This window comes from Mus pahari, chromosome 3 (assembly GCF_900095145.1).
Source record: "Mus pahari chromosome 3, PAHARI_EIJ_v1.1, whole genome shotgun sequence".
Taxonomy (NCBI): Eukaryota; Metazoa; Chordata; class Mammalia; order Rodentia; family Muridae; genus Mus; species Mus pahari.
Window position 1 is genome coordinate 28,169,832 of NC_034592.1, and position 11,648 is coordinate 28,181,479.

General features: G+C 35.6%; 1 protein-coding gene across 4 annotated transcripts in view; it reads right to left on the minus strand.

Moving 5' to 3' along the window:
* The window catches only part of Lrp1b (LDL receptor related protein 1B), a 1,962,444-nt gene that overhangs the window by 375,874 nt on the left and 1,574,922 nt on the right, over positions 1-11,648 (minus strand). For all 4 annotated transcript variants that reach the window (XM_021192210.2, XM_029535926.1, XM_029535925.1 and 1 more), the window contains exon 42: positions 1,061-1,250. In XM_021192210.2, coding sequence (XP_021047869.1) covers positions 1,061-1,250 — 190 coding nt within the window. The remainder of the gene's footprint in view (positions 1-1,060; positions 1,251-11,648) is intronic.

Genomic DNA, 11,648 nt, shown 5'->3' on the forward strand with positions numbered 1-11,648 from the left:
GAGAGAGAGAGAGAGAGAGAGAGAGAGACAGACAGACAGACAGACAGACAGACAGACAGACAGACAGACAGACAGACACACAGAGAGACAGGTTAGAGTCAGAGACACAGAAAGACAAACAAACACACACACAGAGATAAAAGACAGGGAGTGATATAAATAATAATAAAAAGTCTATCAATTTGATACCAGGGGTCATAAAAGGGGTTGGAGGAAGTAGTCATAGGAAGAGGTAGAATGAGGAAAGGAAAAAGGAAAAACAAAGTAGCCTAATTATATTACAATTAAAAATGGCAAAAGACTGAGAGAATATGCATTAGTTTCAATTTTTCTCTTTCACATCTTCATCACTCTTTAACAGAGTGAAATCTGAGAGATGGATTTCTACCCAACTGCTTTGTGCTTCAGTTTTCTTGTAATGATGTCCTTTATGATATCACTCATTTTTACCACTTCCTTCTACATTTTTGTTCAGAATTATTTTTGCACATTCTCCTGTTGGAAATTTCTTACAGACACTAATCTAAATTTCTGAACAGATAATTATGTGTACCAGATAATGGATACAGTTAAAAAGACAGGTGTACACAGGAATTATTTCATTGTTTTTTGTTTGTTTACTTTCAATTTCTTTCAGATTGTATTTTGATCCAAAGTTATAGAAGTTATTGGTTAATATGGAAAAAACTAATTTTGGTATAAGCAATACATTCTTTGTAAATTAATAAAGCAAGCTATGCACTCTATTAACCATACAAATTTCTGTATTTTTACTTTCATCATTTATACTATTATCAAACTTATTCCAAAGATAATAAATACCCAATATTTAAGTAATACAAATTTTAATTATTCACGCACTTCAGAAGAAGAAGAAGAAGAAGAAGAAGAAGAAGAAGAAGAAGAAGAAGAAGAAGAAGAAGAAGAAGAAGAAGGAGAAGAAAGATTTATAGAAAGTACTTTTGAAGAAATGTTTATCTTTAAAGCTAGTTCTGTTCAAAGCGCAAACAGTAAGCCATTCTCCTTACTATAATGCAGTTATAATAATATAGCCTCTTACTTTTGGCATTCATCTAAAGCTAGCACATGAGGGTGGTCATCCTCTGACATGGTGATGACTGCTTCCCTGTCAATCGCTCCGGGCTGACTCTGGTCTACTGTGTGCCTGGTGATGGATGACGTGCTAGAGCTGGTCCAGTACAGAGTATCCCAGGCTCTGTGATAGGCGAGGCCCTCAACAGAGCCCACATCTGATGGAAGAAAGTAGACAATAAATCACATTTTATTTTAAAAAGCCTTCTGACAGAAACAGTATTCAAGATGAGTATAAATACCCTATTTTTGTCAACCATTTCTCCATAAATTCTGTGAACAGAAAATACAAACCTGATTCCTATAAGTAATATATTGTGACATATCACAAGTTATATTCAAGGTGATATGTGTAAGTATTTGAAAGTGTACACAGTGGGGAGAAAGAGTGATTAAAAATTTATTGAATACTTATTCATCCAGATATGAAAACCACAAATATGTTTTTGCCCTTTGATATAGGAAAATGATGGTATTCCATTTTGTGTCTAATAATTAATTTTAATAAGTACAAAGAATATAAAATTTTAAAGCATTGTGAAAATCACTAGCTGGAAAGACCACATGGGTTTGATGGTGGTGAGTTTCTGATGCTGTTGCAGAGCTAGACATTTCAGGTATCACCAAACACATCAGACTGACACGACCATCAAAGCCAAATATGGGCCTGACTTGCTTCTGTCAGTCATCGTAGACAATATTTGAATAAGCTAGGCAGCAAGTTGTTTCATACTGTTTTACTAATCTGTTCTAAAACACAATGATTTCAATTGAATTGGTCTCTAAAATCAATTTGTAGTATACAAATGCAAAAAGAGAACCAGCAGTACAGAATTTAACAGACAAGAGTGATGGGTTGAAAAACAATGTGATCATGGCATCCTGTTGTAGCACCACATCCTGTTGCCTCCCTTCAGCCTCCAAGCAGGCTCTGCTGCCACTAAGCACAGGGCCACATGGGGTGGTTCCTTCAGACTTGCCAAGCCAGCTCTATTGTTTACACCTGCCACTGCTCTTCAAAAAAAGTCTCCTTTCAAAGCAGTCTGCCTGTTGAGATGTCTTTGAGATGTTCCAGAGACAGCATTCTCAAGATCAGCCTACAGGCTCTCACCTGTATGACAGGCCCCAAGAACCGGGTGGTGGGGGATGGAATTTCCCCCTTTTTATAAACGCTGAACATGATTAAACTTGTGGGCTTTGATCAGAACACTTTGTCTTAGCTACATTTTCCTTTTTCACCGTCTATTCTCTTTCAGCCCCAGCCCGCCTTTCAGGAGGACCCTGGTTCGGGTGGGGCCTCGGGCAGTCCCACGCAACATCCCAGTATCTGGGCAACAGAAGAAGCAACTCAACTGTTCTCAGAATACACCTTAGTGTACAATATAATCCTTACGCTGTTTCTCTGTGTCCTGTGCTCAGTCCAACAAAACCTATACTCATGTCACATCCAGATGTGAAATTGCAAGGTGGAACCTTGTGCTTTTCTACCCAGGAATCTCTCAGTTCTCACAAACATCGGTGGATATTATGGGTTACTTTCACATTTCATAAGTGTATTTAGAGGTTTCATAAGGGTACAAATAAATGAACAATTAAGAATTTTGAGCTAGGTTTCCTACATATGATCCATTTGTAGATACCTGTTTAGATTTTCTAGATGAAAAGGAAATATCTAAGAATAAATAAATATTTGTTGCGGTCGAACACTTCTATCTGCTACAAAACTGAAGCTGTTTTGCACATGTTGTTTTATTTTGTGAATAAAAATCCTCTAAAATTTCTATGTTCTTTTTCTATGGAACTGAAGTTTATTGCCAATGGACTCATATGGATAAAGCAAAATTTTTACTCCAGATCTATCTGTATCCAACTTCTTGTTCTTATTAGTGCCTCCTTTGGGGATGCATGAAAGACATCTGTTCTCAATATAAACCTACATGGAAACAAATAAATGAGTCACTGGTTTCAATTTGTGTGCCTCTAGGGAAATTGTATAACAAGCAATTTGCCATGATAGCCTCCCCTGACACAGGAATCAATCAACCTAAAATTAGTACAGAAACTAAGGCCAAACAACATTAGTACAGAAAGAAGACCAAACAACATACATGAAGAAAATCTATGCAGGTGATTTCCATTGAATCACATGCTACTTGTTGGGAGTATGTATTTGATAATTGTTCAAAGCACTTCAGGTATTAACTACAAATCTCTTGCTCCATTACTACATTTATGTAATTTTATATCATTGATAAATATACTAAACATTATTGGTAATGATTTTTTTTCATTACAGACATTTACCATATATGGGGAAAATGTGAAACGGCCCATCTCTGAACTACTCAGAACAAGTTAATTATACTTCCTTCCTCCTGCGTGTTCCTGTGCAGGGATTTGTCAAGTCCTCTTTCCTCTTTCTCTTGCCAGTTTAAAAAAAAAAAAAAAAGAAAGAAAGAAAGGAAAGAAAGAAAAGAAAAGAAAGAGAGAAGATATTGCATCTCAAGTGAGAGGAGATTTATAGTCCTATTCAAACAAAACCAGACCATAGAAGAACACAGTATGTGTGCTGTTCAAGAACATCCTCTTTGAGTTGTTTTTAAATGACAACTTAACTCTGGTGGTTTAAATGAGAATGTGCTTGATAGGCCCTGACATTTGAATGCTTAGTCCCCAGTCATTATTTCTGTTTGGGAAAGTTTAGCAAGTGTGGTCTTCTTGGAGTAAGCATATCACTTGGGAAAGACTTTGAGACTTATAAATGACCCACCATTCCCAGTTTGCTTCTTGTGCTGTCTAAGATGGGAGTCCTCAGCTTTCTGCTCCAGGCAACATACCTCACTACCTGTCCATGAAGGATTCTTAATCCATATAGAAAGAACCATAAGGAAAACAAACTCTTCCTTCTCTAACTTATCCTGGTTATGTTATTTTATCACAGCAATACGAAATGAATTAATGCACTCATAGTTAAAACTAACTGGAATGTGATGGATTTTGCAAGGTTTGAGTAATGTGTCCCTTCCCCCTGAAGAATATTTCCATACAAAATTGAACTCTGTTCAAATATATAAAGAGAATAAGAAAGTAGAATGAGTTTTCATATGAAATCTTGTAATGCTTCTCAAAAATTCAAGTTATATATATATATATATATATATATATATATATATATATANANANANANACACACACACACACACACATATATATATATATATATATATATATATATATATATACATATACATATACATATACACTTGAGCACAATCATTTGAATATGTAAGAATGTCTTATGCATGTTTTTTAACATTGTGGAGACATATGGCATGTGTCTATCCACATATGGACATACCTATATACATTTGAGCATTGAGTTTCCAAACTGTTCCATCAGCCAGCATAAGAAGTTTGAGATACTGATGCTGGTAGGCAATTATATTGTTAGCATAAACTGATATTTATTCCATCACCCAGACTATAAATATCAAGTCCAGGAGATTGTAAAAGAGTTATATTTTGTTGGAAATTAAGGTATAGCCAAGAAAAAAATGACAAGGTTGTTCCAGTAGCTTCGTATTTCTCACCTCAGTAAATGATTGTGTTTAGGCAGGGTACATAATAAAAATCACAGCTTCCTCACTACATATACTTGCCATCACATAAATAATTAAGTAGTCCTGAGGTGTAGCAGTTTGTTTTAACAAATAAGGGAGAAGACTTGGTCGATTTTATAAAAGGGAGAAGAATGGATTGCAAATAAATAAATATATAATAAAATAGATCAGAAAAATCAGTTTTATGACTATAAATATGATATATTTGAACACAGTTATATGAAAAAATAAAAATTAGCTAAATGTCTATAACATTACTTCTTATATACTGATATATGTTAGTATATATACATATATTTTACATATATGTATATATATAACTTTAAGTAGTGTCAACTGACCTGAAAAAGAACTACAGTTAGCCTCAGTCACCTCTATGGTCTTCCCTGAAGTGAATTACAGGCAGAGAGAAATGATTGGTAGGAATACAAGACAAAATGGCAACCACAGCTTCTCTAATTCTAATCAGATTAAAGCTTTTCTGCACTTTCCTTCATTGTAAACACAATGATACCTGTACATTCCTGATCATTTTACTAGTGTCATTTGTTTGATAAGATCAACGAAACTAGATTCCAAGCATATCAGATACAGTAAAGCTTTTTGGTAACCACCTTTGGAATTGAATCTCATCCAGGAAAAAGTTTAGAAGGATGCTATAAATCTTTGAACCTTCTGTACTTAAAGGATGTCTTAATTTTTATCTTATTTACATTCAGTTTATACTCCCATGATCCTACAACAATTAAATTATACTTACTTGGATCTCCTTGATTGCCTTCCAAGGCCTAAAATTCAGCAAGATTTGAAGTCTAAGTGCTTCAATGCTCTGGCAGTAGCCAGACTGACTAGATATTCATCTTAAAAATAATTTCTGGTTCTCATCCTGAGAAGTGAATATCAAGTAGCTAGATAGATATTAGAAGCTTTGGAGACAATTGAGGATAGAACTTCATTTTCTCTGATGACACCAGAAAGGGAGTCATTACAACTCTACTTTTCCTTTGTATTTAACTAACCCCTATGAAAAAGTAGAGATATCTGGGCTTTATTGAGGCTCATTAAGGAAAAGCCATTTCTCATCTGTTCAAATAATAGAATCAGACTGTATCTTTAACCTGAGTGAAAACCCAACATTCCACACTGGCTAAAATTTTACATACCATTTTCCCCTGTCTTAAGAATTAATTCAATTATGCCTGTCCGTGACTCAGGCAGGAGTCAACACCTCTAGAAAGCTGATTCATCTGATAGCATCTAAGCAGATAAGAGAAATAATGTCCCTTAATGTGACAATAGTTATAATTCCATAACTTCCTCGCTTGGATGCCCTCAGGTCTTAACGACTAAGCCGATCTTAATGACTAAGCTGAATTCTTCTAACTTTTACTCCTATCTTTTCAAGTTTTTTTTTTTGTTTTTTTGTTTTTTTGGTTTTGTTTTTTGTTTTTGGACACTGACACAAATACTAAGTATACATTCCCCGAGTCACTTGTATTTCTATCTCTCTTTTTTTTTTTCAGATCTCTGTACCTAATGATTTACATACAAATCTTCATTGCTGAATTTGTCAGTTTCTTTGATTTCTAAGTCAAAATTAATAACTTTCCATTAGATATCAACTAAAATCTAAAGCATGTTTGCCTTAATATTCTGAGTGTTTTTATTTGCACTAAAAATACTCCCACAACATATATACACATACTACACACACACACACACACACACACACCACCACCACCACCACCACCACCACCACCACCACACATGTGTGAGTTGTGTGCATATTCACATGCATACATACTACATATATGCACAAAAATACATATACATACGTGCACATACACATACTTTATTGCTGAATGTGCCTACTTTAATTGACTTTAACTCAAATGCCGTGGTTTCTATCCTCATTTTCAATCCCCTCCTTCTGTCAGTTGTCAAGATTTACAACTTGCCTGCCCTGTTATTTTTCTCTCAAACTAATAAAATGGTCCTAGAGATACCTTCTGTATTCATTTTAAAATTATTTTGTCAACAGAAGTAGGAAAACCAAGAGGGGACACTGATCGCTTGTTATAGTCACTATGCAAAAATAATTGTGAAAGCGTCTAAGCTTTAAAGGAGGGAGAAAAGCTATATCTAACTATGGATGACAAGTTCTCACATATACAAAAGTTTGAGTTGCCTGGAAGTAGGGGGGGAAAAACTTGTAAATGAGTAGCACTATAACAATGCTGTACCATATACGAAGGACATAGAATTGTGAAATAGAATTGTGTCGTGAATGTAGAAGGTAAAGTAGAAAACAGTTGGAATAGGTTGTCTTCAACACATCTCTATACCTTCTTCAAATTGACAAAAGTACAGATTGCAAAAGAAAATCCAACACATGGATTTTCATCTAAATTAAAATAAAAATGTTCATGCTTCAAAATAGAGTAGTTCACAAAGTAGTGAACTCAGATACGAAGGAGGAAACATTCATAAATTGTTACATCACAAAGGACATTTATACCAAATATATCTGAAAGCTCTTATAGGTCATCAGCAAAGTAGAAAATAATACAGTAGAAAAGTCCTCAAAGGTAGAATAGACATTTTTTTAAGGTAACAGATCTGAGCAGGTGTTCACATGAAAGTGGATCAACATTGCTAGTCACCCCCCAAAAAAAAAAAAATCAATAAAAATACCTCATATCAACTATGATGGCAGAAACAAAGACAAGATTTCACAAAGCTGTAGAACAATTAAAAATACCATTTGTCAAAATGGCCATTTTTACTATATTAATCCTATCATTCCAGGAGCATGGGAGGTTTTTCCATTTTCTGAGATCTTCAATTTCTTACTTCAGAGACTTGAAGTTCTTTTCATCAAGATTTTTCACTTGCTTAGACTCTCACCAAGATATTTTATATTATTAGAGACTATTGTGAAATTTGTTGTTTTTCTAATTTCTTTCTAAGCCTGTTTATCCTTTGAATAGTGGAAGGTCACTGACTTATTTGGGTTAATTATATATCTAGCCACTTTGCTGAAGTTGTTTATCAGGTTTAGGGGTTCTCTAGGGGAATTTTGGGGTCACTTATGTATACTATCATATCATCTGCAAATAGTGATATTTTGACTTCTTCCTTTCCAAATTGTATCCCTTTGACCTCCTTTTGTTATCTAATTAGTCTTGCTAGGACTTCGAGTACCATATTGAATAAGTAGCGAGTGGTGGGCAGCCTTGTCTAGTCCCTGATTTTAGTGGGATTGCTTCAAGTTTCTCTCAATTTAGTTTGATGTTGGCTACTGGTTTCGTGTATATTGCTTTTACTATGTTTAGGTATGGGCCTCGAATTCCTGATCTCTCAAAGACTTTTGGGGTGATGGATTTTGTCAAATGTTTTTTCAGCATCTAATGAAATGATCATGTGATTTTTTTTTCTTNGAGTTTGTTTATATAGTGGATTATGTTGATGGATTTCTGTATATTGAACCATCCTTGCATCCCTGGGATGAAGCCTACTTGATCATGATGGATGATCATTTGATGTGTTCTGTGCAAGGATTTTATTGAGTATTTTTGCATCAATATTTATAAGGGAAACTGGTCTGAAGTTCTCTTTCTATGTTGGGTCTTTGTGTGGCTAAAGTATCAGAGTAGTTGTAGCTTCATAAAATGAATTGGGTAGAGTTCCTTCTGTTTCTATTTTGGGGAATAGTATGAAAAGTATTGGTATTAGATCTTCTTTGAAGGTCTGATAGAATTCTAATCTAAACCCATCTGTTACTGGGCTTTTCTTTTCTTTTCTTTTCTTTTCTTTTCTTTTCTTTTCTTTTCTTTTCTTTTCTTTTCTTTCCTTTCCTTTCCTTTCCTTTTCTTTCCTTTCCTCTTTCTTTCTTTCTTTCTTTCTTTCTTTCTTTCTTTCTTTCTTTCTTTCTTTCTTTCTTTCTTTGGTTGGGAGACTCTTAGTGACTGCTTCTATTCCTTTAGAGGTTATGGGACTGTTTAGATCATTTATCTGATTCTGATTTAACTTTGGTACCTGGTATCTCTCTAGAAAGTTGTCCATTTCATTCAGATTTTCCAGTTTCGTTGAGTATAGGCTTTTGTAGTACGATCTGATGATTTTTTTGGATTTCTTCAGTTTCCCTTGTTATCTCTCCCTTTTCATTTCTGATTTTGTTGATTTGGATACTGTCTCTGTGCCCTCTGCTTAGTTTGCCTAAGGGTTTATCTATCTTGTTGATTTTCTCAAAGAACCAGCTCCTGGTTTAGTTGTTTCTACTTGGTTGATTTCAGCCCTGAGTTTGATTATTTCCTAACTTCTAATCCTCTTGGGTCTATTTGCTTCTTTTTGTTCTAGAGCTTTCAGTTGTGCTGTCAAGGTACAGTGTATGCTCTCTCTAGTTTCTTTTTTGAGGCACTCAGAGCTAAGAATTTCCTCTTAGCACATCTAGAGCTAATATCCAATATATACAAAGAACTCAAGAAGTTAGACTCCAGAGAATCAAATAACCCTATTTAAAATGGGGTACAGAGCTAAGAAAGAATTCTCAACTGAGGAATACCAAATGGCTGAGAAGCACCTAAAGAAATGTTCAACATCCTTAGTCATCAGGGAAATGTAAAGCAAAACAACCCTGAGATTCCACCTCACAACTGTCAGAATGGCTAAGATCAAAACTCAGGTGACAGCAGATACTGGCAAGGATATAAAGAAAGAGGAGCACTCCTCCACTGATGGTAACATTGCAAGCTGGTACAACCACTCTGGAAATCAGTCTAGCGGTTCCTCAGAAAACTGGCCATAGTACTACCTGAGGACCCACTAATGCCACTCCTGGGCATAAACCCCGAAGATGCTCCAACATGTAATAAGGACACATGCTCCACTATATTCATAGCAGCCTTATTTATAATAGCCAGGAGCTGAAAAGAACCCAGATGTCTCTCAACAGAGGAATGAATACAGAAAATATGGTACATTTACACAATGAAGTACTACTCAGCTATTAAAAACAATGAATTCATGAAATTCTTAGGCAAATGAATGGAACTAGAAAATATCATCCTGAGTGAGGTGACCCAATCACAAAAGAACACACATTATATGCACTCACTGATAAGTGGATATTAGCCCAGAAGTTCAGAATATCCAAGATACCATTCACAGACCACATGAAGCTCAATAAGGAAGAAAACCAAAGTGTGGATACTTCGATCCTTCTTGGAAGGGGGATCCAAATACCCAATGGAGGAGATACAGAGACAAAGTGTAGAGCAGAAACTGAAGGAAAGGCTATCCAGAGACTGTCTTACCTGGAGATCCAACCCATATACTGTTACCAAACACAGACACTATTATGGATGCCAACAAGTGCTTGCTTACAGGAGCTTGATATAGCTGTCTCCTTAGAGCCTCTACCAATGCCTGATAAATATAGAAGTGGATGCTCACAGCCATCCATTGGACTGAGCACAGGGTCCCCACTGGAGGAGCTAGAGAAAGGACCCAAGGAGCTGAAGGGGTTTGCAGCCTTCATAGTAGGAACAACAATATGAACCAACTAGTAACCCCTAAGCTCCCAAGGACTAAACCACCAGCCAAAGAGTACTCATGGAGGGACCTATGGATCCTGCCACATATGTAGAAGAGTATGACCTTGTGACATCAATGAGAGGAGAGTTCCTTGGTCCTAAGAAGGCTCAAAACCCCAGTGTAGGGGAATGCCAGGACAGGAAGGTGGGAGTGGGTGGGTTACTGAGCAGGGGGAGGGGAGATGGAATAGGGGGATTTCGTAGGGGAAACAAGGAAAGGGGATAACATTTGAAAGGTAAATAAAGAAAATATCTAATTAAAATAAAATAAAATGCCATTTGTATATATTATTTATGGGAATAAGAAACTTTCCAGCCCCACTGTAAAATATGTTGAATATGAAGTCAGCATATTTCAAGCAATTCCAATAGTATATACAAGAGAAATAAAAACATGCATCTGTGTACAGTACTGTTCACAGCAGCTCTGCTCATAAAAGCCAAGGGCAGAAATTATCCATCTGCCAATCAAATAATGAGCATGTGAAGAAAGTTTTTATTTTTGGTTTTTTTTTTAAAAAAAGAAGATAAAATGGAATGTCACTAAAGAATAAAATGTGAAATACCAGAATATGGTAAAATACAGAAAAGTCTTAAATGTATTATTTTGAAAATATGTAGATAAGTTGCCAAAGGGCATATATAATTTTACAATAAATATTCAGAATGGGAAAAGCTTACAATTAAAATGTACATTTTTTGTCTCCTGGTTAGTAGGCAGAAAATAGGAGGTAAGGTAGAATGTTAAGAAAGTTATTAGCTACAGGGTTGTTAGTTTATCACTTGGTTTTTAGGTGATAATATTCTCAAAATGAAGGTGATGAATATACTCTAGCTACTGAACTGTGCATATCAATTAGATGAGTATGTGGTATGTGAGATTCATCTGGATGAATGCTCTCTGACTCTTCAGGTTGGGTTAGTGAAACAAATTCCCATGCCCTGAATCTCATCCTGGTCTATCTTTGAGCAATATTCAAATTTTTCTGAGCCCTTATAACAATTTCCTATTTTTCAGCTGAGAAACACTTATCAAAAAAAGTATGTCATGTTTATCATTTTAAAAAAAATATTGGAATGGCAAATAAGGAAAGTAGCTCCCTTGTGGAAGAAGGAGTTACTTTCCTTCCCTCTGGCAGAGGAGGGACCTATGGTGTCCATTGACATATCATGGGTCATGCCAGACTCAGTGTCCCTAGTAAACCTATAAGAGGACTACTCTAAACGTAGTCTTGGATCGGATGAAATGGCTTACCTCGGGGTTCATGGTTATATAATTTTAACTGGCTAAAACAGATCTCTGTCTCTGTCTCTGTCTCTCTGTCTCTGTCTCTCTGTCTCT